The sequence below is a fragment of the Girardinichthys multiradiatus genome, chromosome 18 (assembly GCF_021462225.1).
Source record: "Girardinichthys multiradiatus isolate DD_20200921_A chromosome 18, DD_fGirMul_XY1, whole genome shotgun sequence".
NCBI lineage: Eukaryota > Metazoa > Chordata > Actinopteri > Cyprinodontiformes > Goodeidae > Girardinichthys > Girardinichthys multiradiatus.
This window is the reverse complement of record NC_061810.1, coordinates 4,388,900-4,410,822: the sequence shown is the minus strand read 5'-3', so window position 1 is coordinate 4,410,822 and position 21,923 is coordinate 4,388,900. Positions and strand designations below refer to the sequence as shown.

The window sequence follows — 21,923 nt, the reverse complement described above, 5'->3', positions numbered from 1 at the left end:
ATTCAGCTGTGAGGACATTTTTTTTCGACAGCCAGTTACTATTAGAAATATCTGGGTCAGTGAGGTCAGGTCTCAAAGTGTACAGTTTGAAGGACTATTATTTTAAAGGAAGAAGAAATCCCCAATTTCCAGTTTTAAACTGGGATAAAGCATGCTGTGATCTGAAGACATCATGCCATTATTAAACTTGCTGCATCAACAGTCCTGTCTGGAAAAAATGGCTGCAATTGTTCTGTTGGAATTTGATAATCAGCCTAAAAAAAACAAAACAGTTTGGACTTTGCTAATTTAAATAGAACTCATAGAAGGCAGAACTTCCTTTGCATCCAGTTGACAAGTGTTGTAGGTTAGTTTGAGCACATTTATTTTTGGCTCTCTAGTGAATCAGGGGGCCTTTTTGATACGATTTCCTCTCCACACCATCAGTGTGACCCTTTTCAACATGTCCAACAAGGTTACATTTTATTGGTCATCCAGCATGGACCTCCACCTGTGATATAAGTGCCAAGAGTCTTCCCCAAATCCTGAAGTGTACTGTAGTCATCTGGCTCTCTGATGTTAGTCTGATCCCAGGAACAGGTGGTGGTGTAGATGTACCTTGCCACAGCATCTGCTCCCTCTCCCATCCCACAGCATCATGGTGATGGAGGTTCAGGTTGGGGGAGGGTGGGACCAGGGGTCCGTGGCAGAACTTCTTCCGATCAGGACATTGTGTACCAAAGCCTTGAAATAGCCCCCTCTGTGGCATGATGACAATGTGCAATTTCATACTGCATCTTGAAGACTGACTGTTTACTATGTGTGTAAAATATTTTTGGAAAAAGTGTTCTTGAATTCTTAACTACTGTGCAATTTCTGTTGATTGGGAATCGCATCAAAGTCTACATTGATGTACATACATATGAACCAAAAGCCCAATATTTGTATTTAGACTTAACATTTATATATAAATCTATAACCTATTTTCAGATCTATTTTTCTGTTGGTTCTAGCAGCACTAGTTGGAGGTGTGCACTGTGCAGAGATGCAGAATGTGTGCAGACTGTGTTTTACGTTGACTGTTAAGTGTTCTCTATCAATGTTGTGCACCAAGTTTAAGATTTCAGATTTCTAATTAGGGAGCTGACAATGACTGCATTGCCAAACGTGTATTGGTAAGGATGTATCATTTGCCTTGAATGTAACGTGTTATTAAAGAAAAGGTTGTTCATTAATTTGCTGCTCTTTCATTTAAATGAAACCTGAAATGATGCTGCAAAGATAGAAACATCTAATATCTGTGTTCAGTGTTTTTAAAGAATGTGTACTAACTGGATTAAAGATGTTCTGTTGGATTTTTTACTACAAGAAAAAGAGCTAAATGACTTGTGAGTGGTTATTTTCAGTGGGCGTGCTAACAAAAAGAATTGGATGATATGGAAGATGGGGATCAAAAGTTATCAAAAGCTTTTTGATACATGAAAGCGTGTGGGCGTGGCCACGCCTCAAAATATGACTTCTTGCCATAAAACACTAAATTGATATAGCTCCTACAAGGAAAGTCACAGACAAATGAAACCTTCTGGGATTGATCTGCCTCTAGGTCTCAACAATCTTCACTGATCAGATGCTGACATCATCGAAGCCCCGCCCCTTGACAACAGAAAGTGTCCCGTTTTCCTTTACAGAATCAATGTTTGATGTTTTTCACCTAATCAATGTGAAACTGTCCCAAGTAACAGATAACATGATGCTCTTAGACAGTTGCCAGTACTTACTGCTTTAGCTGGAGGGTCTGAATATGATGGCGTGCCGTATTATGATGTCACGCCACGGCCATACGTTTGCCTCTAAATTACACATGCATGGTCCGATTCACTCCAAACTGAATATTCTTGATCTTTGTCAGGCCCCAAACAGCTCTATTGGATTACATTTAAATTTGGATCAATAGCGCCCCCTAGGACACTTCAAGGGCTATATCTCCCTCATACATCATCGGATCCACTTGAAATGTAGTATACATGATCATGAGTTAATGATGGACATTTTGACACAGTCAATTGATAATGTCGTTTTAGCCCCACCCACAAACAAACAAGTGAGTGCAGCTTCCATCTGGAAGGTCAGATTTACTTGAAATTTTTAATGCTTTTTGCTAGACTGAAACTCTGCATGACCGAAGATAATATGACATGTTGCTCAAAGTGCCACCTACTGGCGACGTGTTTAAGTGACGCGGTGTCATCGTATGTGGCGTGTAGGAGGCGATGTCAGGCTCCTGCGGTCGCTCAACAGCCCGAGTTGCGCTGAGGGGTGCGAGAGCCTTCAAAGCTGCTTGCAGGTTTCTAGTTCTTTGTTATTTTACTCTGTGAAAATAGGCCATGTAAATTCACCAGGAAAATATGAACAAATCCAATGCTCAAGAGGGAAACATTTAACCCATCAAACAAAACTTTTTAAGTGTATGTGTACAACTGGGCTGGCTTTAGGTAGTGGGCCACATGGACTAAACATATCCCATACCCAGTCTTCAACTGAATATGGGAGCAAAGGCTGCTAATGGTGACTGCATGGTCTATAATCCAAAAAGAGACAAAATGATCAATGAGATGAATGAATATCAGCAGCAGGTGTTTTCATATCACTGCTCAGCATTCAGTGTGGGCTAGTAAAAAAAAAAAATCTGAATTTGTCTAAATTTATCTTCAATATATAAACAACAATAAACAGACCAGCACAGTTTTATAAAAAGCATCATTTTATCACTTTTGATACATCAAACTAAACAGTACCCATGGCATTGCACAATAAAAGGGCAAGAAAGCAAAAATTAAACATTAAAATAGGTATAGTAGCTTCCAAAAGCTAATCCCCCATTTATAAATACCGGTTTGATTTAAGTTCACTGTAGTTTCTTACAACAGAATCACAGTTTTTTCTCTAAACATCCAGAGGTCGCTCCTACAAACTTGATGAGTTTGATGTGACACATAATAACAATCAGCAGACATTCAGTGGCGCTGAGAAACTGCACCTCTTCTCATGTTAAGGTACAACACTAAAGGCCAAAGGTCCTCCTGAAGAACAGGAGGTAGCGGCCCACGGGAAGAGAAAGAGGCCTTATTCTGGTGAAGACGTGAATGCTTAGATGAGCCATAATCCGGGGCAGGTGGTGAAAGGCCTTTTAGCCTCAGATCCGCCGAGTCCTGGACAGAAACATGGGAACTTAGTGTGAGTTGAAGTGTTGGGTGGATTTTCAAGGATGGAGCAGAAAGTCAAACAGATCACTCTAAACACTAATCTACACTCCAAACAACAATGGAAGAAAAGGACACCTTAAATTTTAGGAGCTATTTTTTGTGTAAACTGATCAGTGAGACTCAGCTGAGCTGATTTGTCAGTCCTCTTTATTCTGAATTGCTTTCTGACTGCTGATAACTTGAATCTCTAAAACAGTAAGAGCATTTTTACTGTTTGCCCAGCAAGAGTGCCGATGACATCACTTTGACTGAGTACAGTGAAATCTTCAGATTTCCTGCAGTGAAGCTCTTTGCTGACAAAGGACAGTTTAGTGATGCAGAGTCAGAACAAATAGAGCAGGTATTAAGAAAAATGAACATCACCCACTCTGGGACACCTGCAGCCACAGTGCAGTGTACATGTTCAGCCTGTGTGGATATGAACCCTCATAACTTAGCTGCCAGCTTTCGAGAGAAGGGAATCATTACAATGGCTGATCAGCCAATCAGAGACAAACTTTGAAAAACATGTAGTCATGTCACATTAGACCATTAATAAGAAAACTTGATCCTTTGATTCTTTTTAACCACATTCAATGAGAGACTAAGAATGTAAAACTATCCTTGAAGATGAAAGTCCACCTTGACTGGAGCTGGTTACACAGGTTTTCAGACATGTCATTATTCTATTTAATAAAAAGACAAGTTTTCATTTCAGATTTTAACACATTCATCACTAGTTAGGGTTATGACAAAGCATGGATTAGTTTAAAGCTACTTTCATGGCTTTATCAATGAGCAACCATATTATAATCTATAATGACTTTGAAGAAGTTAAAGTATGTAAAAGGTCAGACTGGTGTGTTTGTGAACACTACAACACCTTACATCCTTGGGAATGTATTTATAGATGGGTAAGAGTGACTGTACCTGTGTGCTGTGGTGCAAACAGTTCATCTGCTTCTAACTTGGGTTGGGTCTCTCTGCAGACTTCTGCATCTGTGTGGAAGAACAAACAGCTACTCAGCTTGGAGTATCAGGCCTGAATAGAGCGAGGAAATGCAACCAGCAGCATGCTGCAACACACAAGTGTCACCACTTTCAACGAAAATAAGCCAATTGTTGCACTGCAAAAAAAACAAAAAAACAAAAGACGTTTGAAGCATCTAAAAACAACACAGAGGTAGATACATCAAACTGCCAGCAGAGGGCAGAGACGCTCTAAAAGCAATAGACAACACAAAGATGAAACAAAATATCCTTCAAAGCTGAACACTGAGAACATGAGGCAGTCATGGAGGTGACACCAGAAATGAACAACAGGCTACATTAGATGGTGACGAACTGCAGAGCGGAATAACTGGAAGCAGATGGAAGCGTGTAATCTGATCTTCCACACTGCAACATGGTTTAACTAAGATCAGGCTCTTGCAGGACAAAAAGCTGAATCTCAGACAAAAAATAAATGAAAACCCAAAAAGCTCAACAACAGGCAGGAGTGTTACTGTACCTGTGATTGTTCTTTTAGGAAATCTGGGAGCTGAAATTCACCTTTATAGACCTGGAAAAACAAAGGGCCAACTTTAGAACTTCACACGAGGATGAACTCTGAATTGGACTACTGTAGTGACATGTAATGAAATGCCACAGAAAACAGTGAAATGTAGAGTGGCTTTTTTATCTGTGGCTAACTTCCTACATGAGCCTGGAGCAGAGCAGATGCAGAGCGGGACCAAGCCTTGAAAGAACAGGGTCATACCAGGGAATCTGGGAGGGAAGGGGGAGAGAGTCCATGGCCTGTAGGGCGTCCCTATATTCTGTGTGTGGTACAACAGTCTTTCTGAAAAAGAAATTCTTGCTTTCTCCCTCTCTACAAAAAAAATTAACTATATATTTTTTAAAACACTACAATAACCGATGGACAAAGGAAGCGACTAGTCCTCAAATGGATGAACACAAAGCAAACGTAGGAACGAATCTGGAAGCTCAAAGTGCAAAGACGAGTAATGTTTTAGGAAGATTCATGTCAGATGATTTCAGTTTCTGAAATACAGTTTGGAGACAATGTGGACTGCCATCTCCACAACTGGAGATGATGACATGGGGGCGCAAAGAGAACAAAACGGTGTCTAGCCAAACCAAAATGAAATCCACTTGTTAAAAAAGGTTATATGCAGCTGAATCTCAATCAATTAGAAAATCACAGAAAAGTTCATTTCAGTGATTTAATTCAGAGTGACGCTCATAGTTTATAGAGTTCCAGTATGATTATGGCTAACAGTTAATGAAAACCCAAACTGCAGTTTGTAGGAAAATCAGAACACACCCACACACACATACAATTACTCTAAATGGTTGAAGGACATACAAAGGTGATAAAGATTTGTCTGTAAAACATTAAAAGCTGACTAATTAATTAAAAGCAATGTTGGAAGAGGGACCAGAACACCATCTGAGAACAGGTGTACCGTTTCAGTTTTCCCATCACAGGAGCAGCAACTGTTGTGGTCCAAACTAAATTCATTTATCAATGACTGTACGTGTGACCTCCATTATACAAATGTTGGCCTTTAGTAGTTCTGGCACTTCTACAGGACTTCAGCACTTTTTCCCGTAGCATAATTTCATTGAGTAAAAGCACTGACAATGAGATTACCAGCAGCTGTAAATAAATCATAAGGATGCATCATTTCCAAAGTCTAGCCTAATGTTTTGCACTTGAACACTAATTTAACAATAATTGCTGCATCATATTGGTAGAGATGACAGGTGTGGAACAGGCGTAGCTTAGTGTGATTTATGTTGCACTATCGGTACATGGAGAACACCAAATGTACCTGTACTACATTCACACACAGGAACAAGCTGGTCTTCAGTCATGTTGTCCCCTACTGAGATTCACTGATTAAATGTTCCCCACAACACAGAATCACTTGTAAATCCTCCTGCATGCAGGTGTTGCTGGCTTGTGTGTTGGGCTGAAAGTGCACAGAAGTGCAACACAATCTGATTCTCAAGAGCAGGGGCAGAGAAATTAGTACATGTTTCTGATTTCCTCCTGGGGGCCATTTTTCAGCTTCCCCCAGGATAAAGTCGGCAGGGCAGACGCTCTGAGCCAGCCCAGAACGCCTGCTGAGAACCACAGAGGTAACACACATGAAGCTGTGCAGAGATCCTTTTGCTTGTACACCAGGTCAAATACAGGCATTGAACCAGTCTTGGTTCAGTATAATTGAAGATGCTCAGATGTGTGCTGCAGATCAATCCGTCCTCCAGAACCAGGGCAGATCAAAGGCCAGCCGTCACTTCTGCTCCATGGGATCCTATAACATAAAGCCAGAGTCTTCTCTTTCCTGCAGGCCCTGACCTCCGGATCCATTACACCCAAAAGATACATTATAAATGCTTATGAAAGAGGTATATTCAGAAAGTTACAATATACAGTTTCTTCTATTGATTCACAGAAGCAAACTGAAGCAGTGATAAAACAGATGGCGGGAACGTCAGACTGCACATGCTGGCTCAATCCCCAGCCTGCAGACAGAAACACTGCATTGCCTGTTTCATCTCATCCTGCCACAGCTAAATGACAGCAAAGGAGGCCTCTGCTGCTAATGCTGCTAATGTAAAGGCTGCACCATCCAGCCCTTTCCTTTCGTGTTGGACGTCGTCTCGAATTGCAGTGAAAATATGAATTTATGTTGTTCTGTTCAGTTTGGGAAAACTATTGAATCACAGTGTGCTACCAATTCATCGGCCTGGAAAATATTGGGTTTATGTGGTTCAGAACAAGAAAAAAAAATTTAGTTTATTTTGTCTAGCTTCAAGTTACAGTTCCTTTTCATGTTAAAATCGACAATGCTTTTAACTGGGAGTGTATGCGATGAAGTGATGACTCATGGTTTTTAAAGCGATTCTCAAACATACATCTGCAGATTGTGGTGCGTATTTACATTCAGTTCCCCTTAGCCAACAGTTTCTAGAAACATCTCTCAAAGCAGTTACAGCTATGTCTCTACCAGCTTTGCACAAGCAGAGATTGACATTTTTGCCCTTTCCTTTTTGTAAAATAGTTTAAACTCAGTCAAATTATATGGGGGGCACCTGTTAACAGCAATTGTTAAGTCCTGCCAGATTTATATCTGAACTTTGACTGGGCCATTATTTGATCTAAACCATTCTGTTGTTGGTCCCGCGCTATGCTTATGGCCATTGTCCCACTGGAAGGTGAACCTACCTCAGTCTCAGGCCTTTTGCAGCCCCTAACTGCTTTTCATCCAGGCTTTTCATTAATTTAACTCAATCTATCTTCCCATTAATTCTGACCAGATTCCTTGTCCCTGCTAATAAAAAGCACCACCACATCATGATGCTGCCGCCACTATGTTTCACCGTGAGGAAGGTCTACTCAGGTTGATGTGTGAGATTTGCTTACAGCCACAAACAACATTTCTCATGATGGCCATAAAGTTACATTCTGGTCTCATCTGACCACAGCACCGTTTTGCTATTTGCCAACGATGTACATGGCATGCAGTAAACTGCAAACAGAATTTCTTATGGTTTTCTTTTACTATGATGTTCTTCTCGCCATTTTCCACATTGGCTAGATTTGTGGTGCTCACAACTAATGACTGTCCTGTCCTGTTTTTACTCTGGGGTACAACAGTAAATTGGAGAGATTCCATCTCTACTCCACACAGATTTTTATTGTAAAAATTTAAAACAATGTCTGATTTTCCTTTTACTTCACATGTACAAACTATTTTGTGTTGGTTTATCGAATAAATGTAAGTTTGCATTTGATACAGGGATTAATGTGAAAAAGTTAAAAGGCCCAGCATTTTAGAAACTGTCATGGATTCTCTTTACCTTCGCTAACAAGCCTGCCCTCATCAGTAAATCTTGGCTTGATCAGGTCAGCCTGAGCTGCTTTAGTCTTTAATGTTCACTTATGCAGCAGCCTGGCATGCCAAACCAAACTGTAGTTATTGTTAGCACATTTATATTCAGCTCACAATGTATAAAAAACTGCAAACATGACAGCGACAGGGTTCTATCCAAGATGTCCCTTTTTCTAAAGGTTCTTCTGTGAAAACAGAAATCCAAATGATACTAAATGCCTTCAGTTTTTAAAGCGAATGCAAATTTAGCACAAATTCCAACATGTGCAAAACAGCAAGCAAGTAAACTAATGAACCAGAGATGTTATGATAAAAAGTGAAAATGCGGACTGGAATATTTCAAATCCCTCCTAAATCTGTTAGATGTGGGGAACATAACGTTCAGAACGTGATAAGAGTTTGAATAAGCTAAAACCCAAAAAGCCTGCCTCACGGTGCCATGCAGAGCCCATTTGGGCAGGAACCATCACATTTAGGTCAGCTAAGCAGCTGCTGGTACAAGCAGGAGATTAATCCGGTGTGGCGGTGCCAAATCCAACCCTGCTGAGCTTCAGCCTCAGTTCTTACAGCAGCTCCCAGTGACTCAGCTTTAGTCTCAGGAGGTTAAACGTGGTAACGGCCCAGTGCATGCATTTGAGAAGCTGCCAGTGTCAACTCACAACCAGCAATGGAGAATGTTTCAGCTACACGCTAGTCTGGTTCCATCTTATGTGGGAGGGAACTTGGAGAGGATACTTTAAATAAAATGCTTTTACTTTGAAAAGCACAATGAACAGACTTTTACTGATTTGATTCGGTAAGCAAAGGGGAGGACATAAGCAGTACTGAAAGGTGTTCATTTTAGACTCAAATATAAAGACAATAAGTTACTAGAATATATTTTTGGTAATATGAGTGTTGACTGTTGAAGGAAAAACAAATAAACACAAAGCACCAGCCTCTGTATCAACTAATGCAAAGTACCACCACAACCAGTATAACCAATAACCAGGCAACATTGCCTCCATTACGTTTTAGCTTGTTTTAGGTGTTAATAATAATAATAATAATGATATCAGTGTTAATAATAATATTAACTTGTTTTATTTAATATGTTCAGTTTAATCTGATCACAGATAATTCATGCTAGGACCATGTTTACATTAAAGCATGATTTATGATTATTTTATATTCTCAACTGAACATATCTGGCTATTGTTGAAGGTCACCAAGACTAAGTTTTCTTTAAAAAGGCCTCAGATTTGGAATGGAAGGAATTTATGATGGCCAGAAGGGGCCAAAGTGAGTTCAGCATTGCCCTGAAAAAGAAGAAATTAGAAAAGCTTAAGTTAAAAAAATGCAAACATGTTTATACAGGACATGATTCTCCTCTACTACTCTTGATTAAAAGAGGCAAACACATGCTCAGCGCTAGTCTTGATTTGAACTAAATGAGTAAGACTCAATCAATAATCTCCCAATGAAAGGTCCTCATTAATAATTCTTCCTTCTCTCATGAGGTAGATGGTTTGATGAGGAGAAAACTGTTGTGGTGTGGGAACCAAAGCCTACTATGATGGCAGAGTAATGACAGATCAATATTATATGATTAGCCTGCACATCATTAAATGTCCAGGTCCAGCTATGGAAACCAAACACAATCTGCTGGATGAAGATCTCTACAGATATTTTTGTCTCAGCCCTCCACTCAATTCATTATTACTTCTGTGGAGTAGCTGGGAACTTATTGATCCCAATATCCATTTCACACCAGGGATCAGAACAACTCCAAAGCCACTTAAGATCCATTGATTGTGGTTTCCAAAGTCAAAACTCAATTAGAGCAAGCTGGAAGGAACTCTGCTAAACGCCATTCTCATAGAGACCAGACAAAGACATCCAGGTGTTTTGTTTGTCCAAGGTTGGTAATAAATTTTTTAATTCATCTCAGAAGATGCAATTTTGCTTATTATTTCTTTCTTTCTTTCAGCTTACAATGGGTGGGATGGCAAGTGCAACAAGTAGAGGGGAGCACATGCAGTGTAAACCCTGTAATGTTTCAGCCTCTGAATGTGGGTTCCTTAATGAATTATTCGAGCTACTCGCTAGCCTTTTATTGTTGTTTTTTTTATATCAAAAAATAAATCCCTAACCATACCCAACAGGGAATTTTTTACATACAGCTCATTTACTTCAAACCAATAGAACCCAACGCAGAAACCACCTCCTTGGACTCCCTACCATTTGCTGGCCAGTCTTGTCACTCCAGTGGCAGACAGTTAAAATTAAACTCCATCATTCTCACCACATGATCCCACAGTCTCATCTCAAACATCTCTTTCTAAAAACAAAACAAAAAATACAGCCATCTCCGACTAAATCCCTTTAGGACTAATCTGCTGGTCTTCTTCACTAAGCAGTCTCTAACATGCATGTAAAATTAAACCTCTGAAGGTCTTTAAAATGGACTGGTGTTGAAGACTCAACACATCAGAGAACATATCCTACCTGCCAAACCTGCTTTCCTTTCATATAATTTACAGAAAGATCTGGAGCACCAAGTCCAAATGTTGTCAAGAAGCATTTAAATCCTCAATAAAGCAAAACATATTCTGGATAATAACTGACTCCATATTTTGTACTCTACATTAATCTTGCCATATTTAACTTACTGTTTAGAGATGTGGGGCAACACATACATTAGCAATACGCATTATTCACAAGGTTAGATGTCAGCATCACACCAACTTACTTTTCCTACAGTCTAAGATCTAAGTTAAGAGATCTGGGTAAATCTCCCACAATGCAAATCATGTTTAGGGAAGGAAACAAATAAGCAGCAAATGTTCAAGGATCAAAAGGGAGGTTATAATTTGAGGGGTAACTTATATTTAAAACCATCAACTCCACATACAACAAAGAGAGGCACTTGTACAGCCCAACACCATATGCGGTGTTGGGCTGTGGAATGATTTTAATGTGCAGCTGAAGCAGTGTGCAAACATAAAACAGATTAATATAGGGTATAAACGAATGGTTTTTGATCAATATAACATGGACAGGGCTCGACTATTAACAGAGGTATATGGGATTCATGGTCGTCCATTTATTTATTTATTTATTAGTTTTGTGATAATTTTTCGTTTGAGCAGAGAAGAGAAATAAAAAAATACTCACTGACCAAAAATGTAAAAGGGAGCACAGGTGGGACTTTATAAGTGTTTACTGCTACCCACTCTGACGGACCTGAAGCATAAGGGGCAGAGGGGATGTCTTGAGGATTTGTTCATTTATGCTTATTTGTTTTGCAGCTTCTGCTTCGTTGTTACACTATCTGGTTGTTTTGCTCCTTCCGAAGTGTCCGAAATAAAGTACTCAATCAATGTTAAGGTTTTTTACAGTACTGAAGCTTGACTATTGTTCTTCATGTAGTCTTCTTTGAGTACAAAAGGACTGTTACTGACCAAATGTAGATGTTAAAGTATTAGTGGAGTTACTGCTCTTCTCTCTGCATAAGTTAGGGGCAAACTAACTTCACTTTCTTATATTATTTAAAAAGGTGTTGGTTGTGATATTAATTGCCCACTGACAGTATTAAAGTTAACACACCCATCTTTTGATAATTATGATGACAACTTTTTTATTAAGTTGGGTTGAAAAGAACTCATTTTTACACAGAAGGAAAACTACAGTGAAATCCTTAAATATGCTTTAATGGGGGAACTTCAATCATTGGATGTTCTCTGGTGGTTAGAGCTTCATAAAGTAGAGTGGGAGGCTCCTCTCCTGCTCTGTCTTCTCAAACCCCCAGTCGGTCAAGGCAGATGGCGGCTCACACTGAGGCAGGTTCTGGTTCTGCTAGAGGTTTCCTTTCTACTGCCACTACATGCATGCTCAGTATGAGGGACTGCTGCAAAGTCAACCACAAAATGCAAGCAACTGTCCGCTGTCTCCACAGGCCCATCCAGAAGGTGTGACTCTGCTGGGTTTCCTTTGATAAGAAAACTTTTTAACCAATGTGAATAATGAAGTGAACTTCACTGCATGCTTTGATAACTGGGAATAAATGTCACACATAAACGATAATCATGTTTGAATGTGGTAAAACAACTACATTATAAAGCCAATTGGTAAATATGTTGTGTTGAGGTTGGTAAATACTTTCATGAGAAAATAGTAAATGGGCTAAATTTATATAGCATTTGCAATTAAAATGGCCAAGTTGGTCAGGAAAACAGAAACGTGTATTTTGGAGCCTAAACTCTTTCAATTCAATTCAATTCAATTCAGTTTTATTTATATAGCACCAATTCACAACACATGTTGTCTCAAGGCACTTCACAAAAGTCAGGTACATACATTCCAATTAATCCTAATCATTGAACAGTACAGTCAGATTCAGTTATTTATTCAAATTGGTTAAAATGTTTTTCTATCTAAGGAAACCCAGCAGATTGCATAAAGTCAGAGATTTGTAGCATTCCCTCCTCCTGGATGAGCATGTAGCGACAGTGGACAGTCAATGGCATTGACTTTGCAGCAATCCCTCATACTGAGCATGCATGTAGCGACAGCGGAGAGAAAAAACTTCCTTTTAACAGGAAGAAACCTCCAGCAGAACCAGAACCAGGCTCAGTGTGAGTGGCCATCTGCCACGACAGACTGGGGGTTTGAGAGAACAGAGCAGAGACACAAAGAGAACACAGAAGCACTGATCCAGGAGTCCTTTCTATGGGAAGGAAAAGTTAATGTTAATGGATGTAGCTCCTTTAGTCATTTCATCTAGAAAAAAAGAACAGATAAACTCTGAGGCAGTTTTCAAGGTTAGAGTCTGAAAGAGAGCACATAGACTTAGTCACAGTAAAAGCTCAGTCAGTTGCCATGTCCAGGAGAGAGAAAGGGTTAAACACTGAAAGACAGGGCCACGTGGATCATCTTTAGAAGGTGAGCATTAAGTTGTTGCTGGCAGAAGCTTGGACGATGCCCCTCTCCAGAAAGGTGTCACAGGTAGACACAGAGTCAGGCCAGGTATAGCTTCTAGGAAGAGAAAAAAGAGAGAACATAAAGTTAAAAACTGAAATAACAGCAAATAATGCAAAATTGGAGAGTAGTGTGAGAATGTAGCGAAGAAGGTGAAAGTGGTCATTATGTCCTCCAGCAGCCTAAGCCTATAGCAGCATAACTACAGAAATAGTTTCAGTTTCAGTTTATTTATTTATATAGCGCTTATTTACAACAATGTCATCTCAAGGCACGCCACAAAGGGTCCGGAACGGCGCAGGGCCGCCGGGGAGGGCAGACCAAACCATCGCGTGCCAGAGCCCGGCCACCCCAGAAAGGGCCACGTGTAGGGGCACTAAGTAAAATAATAACTGATATAGTTGGTCCGTCTAGAGCCCACTGATGGCCATTGTTATACTAAAAACCACAAGGATCGGGATACCTCTCTCTGTCAGACTGATTATAACCACTTTCGAGTAAAACAACTTCTATATAATAATTATTCTATTTCAGCCTTCATGTGACAAAGGTGGGAAAACAATCTGCCACAAACCCCTACTATTGTTTATAAAGGATATTCGTGGAAGCTCTGTGGGTTAACACAACTGAAACAGAGATTTTAGATAGGCATCAACTTTGTCAGCAGCCATATAAAAGCAGATGGACCATCACTCAAAAGAGAAACACAAGTACCACTCAGTTAATGCTTCTATCAACATGACATGCTTCCTTAATCATCTGTATCACTTAGCTTCTTAGCAACTGCTTCTTTCCAAGTGATTGCTCTGCAGAACCACACAACCTTTTCTGAGGTGAAATCAACACTAAAGAGGAGATGATAGTAAATATTTTAGTGCACCTCGGTGACAAAAGAAAGCACCTAAAGCATTTCCAAATGCTTCAGCATCCAGCAGTGTAGTTCAGGGCAGGTTGCCAGAGGTCTTACACAACAAACATTATGTGCTAATGGACTGCAGCCTTCACTTTTAGGCAGAGTTACTGTGTCCCCATTTTTGACTAGGACTAAAGTTATGAATTAATGACGATGCCTGTGATTTGACGTGTTTTTCTAAATTCAACATTATTACTCACCACTATGCAGTGCTTTCAATAGCTTGTGTATTTCTGACATAAGAATAGAATTTTGACATTAGTTAAACAGTGCACTGGTTTTTAAGAAAAACACAAACGTATGAAAGGATAACAGAACTAGCTGAAAACTCTAAGGTCGTCACCAGGGGTCACTTTTCTGGGAAAAAAAGAGCTCAGCTCTACCCATGGCAGCTTAATTAATAAGGAGAGCTCAAGTCAGGATACCACGAGGTTTGATTTTCTTGACACATCAGGAGGTACTGGGAAGATCTTAATGCTGTGGTCTGGATCCTTGAGAGGGTGTATGAGCCACAAAACTTGGGAACACTGAGCTGACCGAGCAGTCCAATGAGCAGTCAATGCCTGGCAACCCAGATTAGTATGTGTTGTTGGTTATTATTTGGTTATATCTGTGAACATCCTATTGTCTATGGTTTTTGTAAGCTACATTTGCTAAACCACATTGTAATGGAACACACCAACCAGTGTAGCTAACAATTCTGCCATTAGGAAATATTTTAAAACAGACAACAAACAGTCCTGTTGTCATTGGGCTTGACGTGACGACTGAAATGTTCAGAGTTCAGGTAGTTATTGAGGTGATAATGAAAAAAAAAAAGGCAAGTCAACAAGTTCAAGATTATTATGAAGGCAAGTAAGGCAAGGAACTTTAAAGGAAATTTTAAAGAAGACAAGTTTCCAAGGGACAACCAAAAGAAAAAAGAACAGGTGAATTAATTTATCGCTCTAGATGACAACCTCTTTTTTTAAAGTTATTTTTAGGTTCTAGAGGCCTTTATTATTTTTTCTAAGTATTTTTTTTGACAGTAGGTTGACAGGAAATGGGGTGGAAAGAGTTGTGTAAGGGAGAGCAGACAGCAGCAAAGGGCCGGGATTCGATCCCGCGATAGCCTGCGTCGAGGACATTATATACATGGGTCGACAAACCTATTAATGTTTTGGAGAATATACATTTTTGTTCAACATTCTTGCATAACAAACACAGAACTACCCAATCAATAAGCCAACATTACCTGTAGGGTATGTTACTGCTATGGGATTTGGAGGTTTGCTTAATGTCATTGCGTTGCTTAGCCTCAGAGCTCACTGGATGGATTTCTACCTGATGTATATGGGTTGTGCTGCATGGTCAGTAGTTTCATATATCTCATAAAGCAGAGCAAATAGCAGAGAATCCTGAAAAAGCCAAACAAATAGAAAATCGGCAAACAGCCCGTCTTTGCCATTTGTCAAAAAGTGATCTATGACTTCTGGGCTGCTTCAGAAATAGGCTTCAGTTGGTTGTACATGAAGGACACCTCTCAGGAATTATTTTGTATATTCGGCCATTTCAAAGACTTCAAAACCTTCTATAGAGCTTCTAAGATGACAACCATGGTTACATGAATGAACTTTATTCTACTGAGCACAGAGCAAGCAAAGAAATCCTGGATGTCATCACTGAGCAGTAGCGAGCTGTCAGGACCTTCAGGAGCTTTACTGCAGATTACCCATAAAGGCTATGTCTTAACCTTTTATTTGATTAGGTTTTGTCATTTTTATGTTTTTATGCTTTTTTTCATTTTGCAGATGCAGTTTAACTAATATTCTATCTGTAGTTTTCTGTGCTGCAAAAAAATATATACACAGAAAAACGAGAGAGAAACCTCAGATGCTGAAGTGTAAACTTTACCTCCAAAACTCAGAAATGTTTTAAAGCTTATATCATCTAGCGAAGGATAAAGGACTCTAAAGTGAGCGCAGGAGACACAGAGAGGGAGGCCAAATAAACCACAATATAAACCCTGCTGATTGAGTTGCACGAATATCACACTGATGGGCAGCAGATGTACACAGCATAAATCAAACAAGCGGGCTTTAACACGCACATGCTGTCAACATGCCACGCAGGTCTACTGCAAAAACTGAGCCGAGTGTTATAGAGAGCAGAGGAAGAGCAAGCGCAGACAGAGATATTTACTGCATCTAAAATATGTAAACAGCACCATAGACACATTAAAGAAGTAATAAAATACATAACACCATAATACTGTGAAGGAAGCAGCATGATGCAGGAACAGCCCTCTCACATTTGGCAGCCTGGACAGATAATTGGTAACATACAGGGGAAAGGCTTTAAAGGAGCGACACAAAGTTTTAAGAAATGTGCTTCATTGTCCTCGCTTTACAACACAGCCATTGTGATGTTAGGACAGGCTGACATGACACAATGCTGCTATTGATCAACAACAGCTGCTACAGTGCTGGGGTAGAGCATAACTTTTCAACAGCTACATCCATTAACAACAACTTTATGCACACACATGACAAGGATGCAGTGTCTCTTTGTCTTTTTGACATGAAATTAGAGCCATCATCAGATAAAACTTACTTCTTAGAGTTTAAAACCATAACGAAGCTAGTTAATAGGAGGGTTAGGGCAATGCAGAGAAATCACAGGCTGCATCTATCTATGGAAACCAAACATCAGGGCTGGAATTTAGCACCCACCACACGCCTAACGCAAGTAAATGTATTAAGTTGCCAGTAAATTCGATCAACCCCCAAGTCGCAGTGGCAGGCTTGCAATTCAAACCAGAGAACAGCATTTTATTTCTACAGCTGACCTGTTGGGGAAAGCAGTGTCCCTGAGGTGCCACTAAACTCTTTAAATACCATTATTAGTAGAAAAGGAACTGGACAGTAATGTGGGTTTATTTTCCTGAATTTACCATACTCTATACATATCCAGACCTGGAAAATATGCACCTGATGTTATATAATATGTTCCTGATTTTTTCAATGTTAGGGGAACCTTGACTAAACTGGTGAAATATTGAAATCCAATTTTAACGGGTCCTGTTTTAACACAAACCATAAAAACATTGTTTTTCTGTAAAGAAGACTCATTTTAGGCGTAATCCAGTTATTAATTCAAACAGAAATCTGAAGAAAAAAAAAGTCAAAAATGTTTACAGTTTTGTATAGTTTGATAGTGGAGGATTGGACATAAATTGGCACTGGAACCAACTAAGAAAAAGGTATTCAGTACATCTCTTCTCCATGTAGCTTAGAGCAAGGTATGTTTCAACTCTTTCTAGCCTGCCCGTATTTCTCTGGGATTCCTTCAACATATGGAAACGTTGTTAAAATACCAAACATCATTCTTCATCAAGATGACTCTACCACAATGAAAAAAAAAAAATAAATCTAACCATATTTTAACTTGGCAACACATATCTAAACCACCACTTTAAGGACATGCAGCTGCTAAACGTGAAGATTCATCCTCAGAACTAAAAATGAATATTAGATCATTCTCATGTGGCAGAAAGTCCTTCCCTCACAGTTAATACTCTGCTGTTACTTATTAATTTGGTCCTTAAAAGCTGTGATCCTCGGATGATGTACAATTCTCTGCTTTGTATGGCCAGGAAGATACTGTGCTGCGGTTGTAGGGAGTAAGAAAATTGTGCATATGCTGTGCAGAAGCATCCTTCCTGGATTATATCCCATCTCCAATGGGAAAGGACCTCCTGAAAAAGACGACAGTGCTGAAAAGACATAATAATCCATTTCTAATTTCTTTTCGTTTTCGCTTGTTTGACAAACATAATTATTTTAGATCCAACAAATTTAAATATCAAAGACAACCTGAGTAAATACATAAAGCAGTTTTCAAATGATGATTTCATCTATACAACCGTAGGCTGGCCGGGCACTCCCCTAGAGATAGGGTGAGGAGCTCGGCCATCCGGGAGGGGCTCGGAGTAGAGCCGCTGCTCCTCCACATCGAGAGGAGCCAGTTGAGGTGGCTCGGGCATCTATACCGGATGCCTCCAAGACGCCTTCCTCAGGAGGTGTTCCAGGCACGTCCCACCGGGTGGAGGCCCAGGGGACAGCTCAAGACACGGTGGAGGGACTATGTCTCTCAACTGGCCTGGGAACGCCTTGAGCTCCCCCCGGAGGACCTGGAGGAGGTGTCTGGGGAGAGGGACACCTCTCCCCAGACACCTCCTCCAGGTGTCTGGGGACACCTGGAGGAGACAACATGAGTTGTCTCCTCCAGACAACTCATGTGGTTCTTGTACATAAATCATGTACAAGAACCACATGATTTATTTATGTATTAATAGCTACACTCGGGCCTGATTAAAAATCAGCAAACCACTTAAGCAGAACCTGTCTTACAATATGATGTAGGCTGAAAGACCTCAAAAAGCAAAACATCATGACTGGATCTAAAGAAACTCATGAACGGATGAGAAACAAAGTCATTGACATCTATCAACCTGGAAAGGTTTACAGTCATTTCTAAGGCTTTAGCACATCAGTAAACCTACCCAGAAGAGGCCAAACAACCAAAATAATTCCAAGAGCCCACTGACAACTCATCCAGGAGGTCATAATAGCACCGGGAACAACATCTGAAGCTTGTGGGCCTCAGTTGCGGTCAGTGTTAAATAATTAACAATTAGAAAGAGACAAAAATGGCCTCTATGGGAGAGTCCCAAAGCAAAAACCACTGCTGACCAAAAAGAACACAAAGGTCCATCTCACATTTTCCATAAAAACATCTTGATGATCTCCGGAGACTTTTGGTAAATACTCTTTGGAATGACGGGAGACTTTTATACAAAGTGTGTATGCAGTTACACCTGGTGTAAAACTAATATAGCATTTCAGAAAAATAACATCATACCTACTGTCAAACATGGTGGTGGTAATGTAATGACTTGCGACTGTTGTTGCGCATCTGCACCTGGATAACGTGCCAATATGGAACCATAAACGCTGCCCCTTAACTAGAAAATTCTAAAGGAGAATGTCTGGCAAATGGTTTGTGACTTTAAGCTCGAGTGTATTTGGTTTGTGCAGCAGGACAATAATTTAAAGCACAGCTGTAAGTCTACCTCTGAATGACAGAGTGACTACAAGCTCTTATGGTGGAATTTTAAGTAAAAAGACATCCCCTAGGTATAGCTGATGGCTGCTGTTTAAATACAAAAAACACCAGATCCTGTAGACACTGAAACTGCCATCATTAAAACTAATGTCTGTAAACCCCTCCATGTGGAGTCGATAAGGGAGAGCATTTTCCCCATTTAGCCTTATTGATTTATTCCTCTGAAACAACTGAAGGGAATATGTAGAGTGCCAGAATAGCATGTCTCTAAAATCGCTCTGTTGCTGTGGACAATGAGACCAGTTCCCACAAAACAGACTCTGGCAGCATCTCTGAAATAGACCAAATAAAGTTAGAGCACTGGCTGATCCAGAATACAAGCAGACCTCATGGTTTGAGCACTGGGCGTTAGATTTATTGAGAAAAATCCATGAGAACTAAGACATATTGTCTGTCATGTTTGGGTTAGGGTTAAAAATGAACAAGTATTTAATGTGGAACATAAAAGCCTCCGTGACTAAACAGACAGGACCTTTCAAGACTAAATCTTTCTGGGGTTTGTGCATGAGAATAAGGAAATCAGCCAAAAATGTTTGGACAGCACTCCAGTGGGGGGGAGGTTAAGCTCTAAAAAACAGGCACTGGACAGACATACTTTCTGTATTACAGATAAACTACTAACAGAGCTGTAAACCCTCTTAAAGGAACAGAGTACTGCTTTTTTCAATCCGTCTTATCTCTGCAGTGGCTCTCATACTGTTTCACTACCAAGTTCCAGCAACACAGAATGCAATGTGAAGGCATTTTCACCCACTGGTTTTAGGAATGAGAGCTAATTAAGTTCCCTAAGCTGACTTTGAGAGTCCTAAACCTCCTTCTGGACAGATAGAAACTATAGCTAGATAAAAATGGCAAGGAGAAAAGACAAACATCAGTGTGAACAGTCCCACAGAGATAAGAATGAAACAGAATGACATCATGTCCCCAGACCTTTAGCATGCAATTGCAAAGGCAGGGCTACAGGGCATGCTACCCCAGGTTCAGCTGGAGGAGGAGAATTTAATAAAACATGTTCTGATCCTAAAATAGGCACAAAAACAGAATGTTGTTGTACTGCTGAATGAATGTGCAGGTTTGACCGGGGTTTGTGCCATGATCAACTAATAGGAGGCTAGCTCCTTGGTTTAATTCAGAGCTGTGTACTTTAAAGCACAATGTTAGAAAATTGGAGAGAAAATGGCGCTCTACACACCTAGAGGATTCCTACTTAATCTGGAAAAATAGCCTACCGTTGTATAAAAAGACACTTCGCCAAATTAGAACAGCTTATTTCTCATCATTAATAGAAGAGAACAAGAATAATCCTAGGTTTCTCTTTAGTACAGTTGCTAAACTTACACAGTAATAGCTCTGTTGAGCCATCCATTCTCTTAGTTCTCAGCAGTCATGACTTTATGGGATTCTTCCAAAATAAAATTGATTCTATTAAAAATAAAATCTTTGACATACTACTGAAGATGATTACTTCATCCTCAGCAAGTGAGACAACATTGGAAATAACTGCAGAACCTGATTTGTGTTTGGACTGTTTTGATCCTGTGAAGCTTCCTGAGTTATCAGAAATATTAGCTTCATCTAAACCTTCAACTTGTATGTTAGACCCAATCCCAACCAAATTATTTAAGGAAGTGTTCCCTCTGATTACCAGCCCCATTTTAGATAGGATTAATTTATCTTTAGTAAATGGATATGTACCACAGGCTTTTAAGTTAGCTGTAATTAAACCTTTACTTAAGAAACCTTCGCTTGATCGAGATAGGGGTTAGGGTTAGGGGTTTTTACAGACCTATATCCAATCTTCCATTCTTATCTAAAATTCTTGAGAAAATTGTTGCTAATCAAATGTGTGAGCATTTATACAGCAATGACCTGATTGAAGAGTTTCAGTCAGGTTTCAGAGCTCATCATAGCACTGAAACAGCTCTGCTGAAAGTCACTAATGATATTCTTATGGGCTCAGATAATGGACTTGTGTCTGTTCTGGTTCTGTTAGATCTCAGTGCTGCATTTGATACATTCGATCACAATATTCTCTTAGAAAGGCTGGAATATGCTGTAGGGATCAGGGTAACAGCGCTAGGCTGGTTTAAATCTTATCTGTTTGACAGATTCCAGTTTGTCCATGCATGTAAATGATAAATCATCTTTAAACTCCAGGGTTAATTGTGGAGTACCACAGGGTTCAGTTCTTGGGCCAATTCTCTTTACTATATATATGCTTCCAATAGGTCAAATTATCAGGCAGCATGGGATAGATTGTCACTGTTACGCTGATGATACTCAGCTTTACTTATCCATGAATCCTGATGAGCCCAACCAGTTAGATAGACTACAAGCATGTCTTGAAGATATAAAAACTTGGATGACGTTACATTTTTTGCTTCTAAATTCAGACAAGACAGAAGTTGTCGTCTTTGGACCGGAGTCTTTCAAAAAGAAACTACTTAGTCAATCACTTAACCTGGATGGCATTAAATTGACCTCTGATAATAAAGTAAAAAACCTTGGTGTTATTTTTGACCAGGACATGTTATTTAAATCCCATATTAAACAGGTTTCTAGGATTTCCTTCTTTCACCTCCGGAACACTGTTATGGTTGAGGTGCAAACACACCCTCCATTTCTGCTACCTGTGTGACCCCTTCTCTTTTCCGATGGTTTGATCAGTCTGACAGAGAGAGGTATCCCAATCCTTGTGGTTTTTAGTATAACAATGACCATCAGTGGGACCCTTTGTGGGGTGCCTTGAGACGACATCAT

The 21,923-nt window shown here is 39.9% G+C and overlaps 1 protein-coding gene across 2 annotated transcripts in view; it reads right to left on the bottom strand.

The window, feature by feature from the left end:
* Positions 1–2,722: 2,722 nt before the first annotated feature.
* The window catches only part of tpst1 (tyrosylprotein sulfotransferase 1), a 60,543-nt gene continuing 41,342 nt past the window's right edge, over positions 2,723–21,923 (bottom strand). Inside the window, exons 4-6 of one of the 2 annotated variants that reach the window (XM_047392097.1) lie at positions 4,732–4,782; positions 4,152–4,220; positions 2,723–3,188 (exon numbers count right to left, since the gene is read on the bottom strand). In XM_047392097.1, coding sequence (XP_047248053.1) covers positions 4,185–4,220; positions 4,732–4,782 — 87 coding nt within the window. In that variant the 3' untranslated portion in view covers positions 2,723–3,188; positions 4,152–4,184. The remainder of the gene's footprint in view (positions 3,189–4,151; positions 4,221–4,731; positions 4,783–21,923) is intronic. The other variant, XM_047392098.1, reaches the window with a different exon arrangement.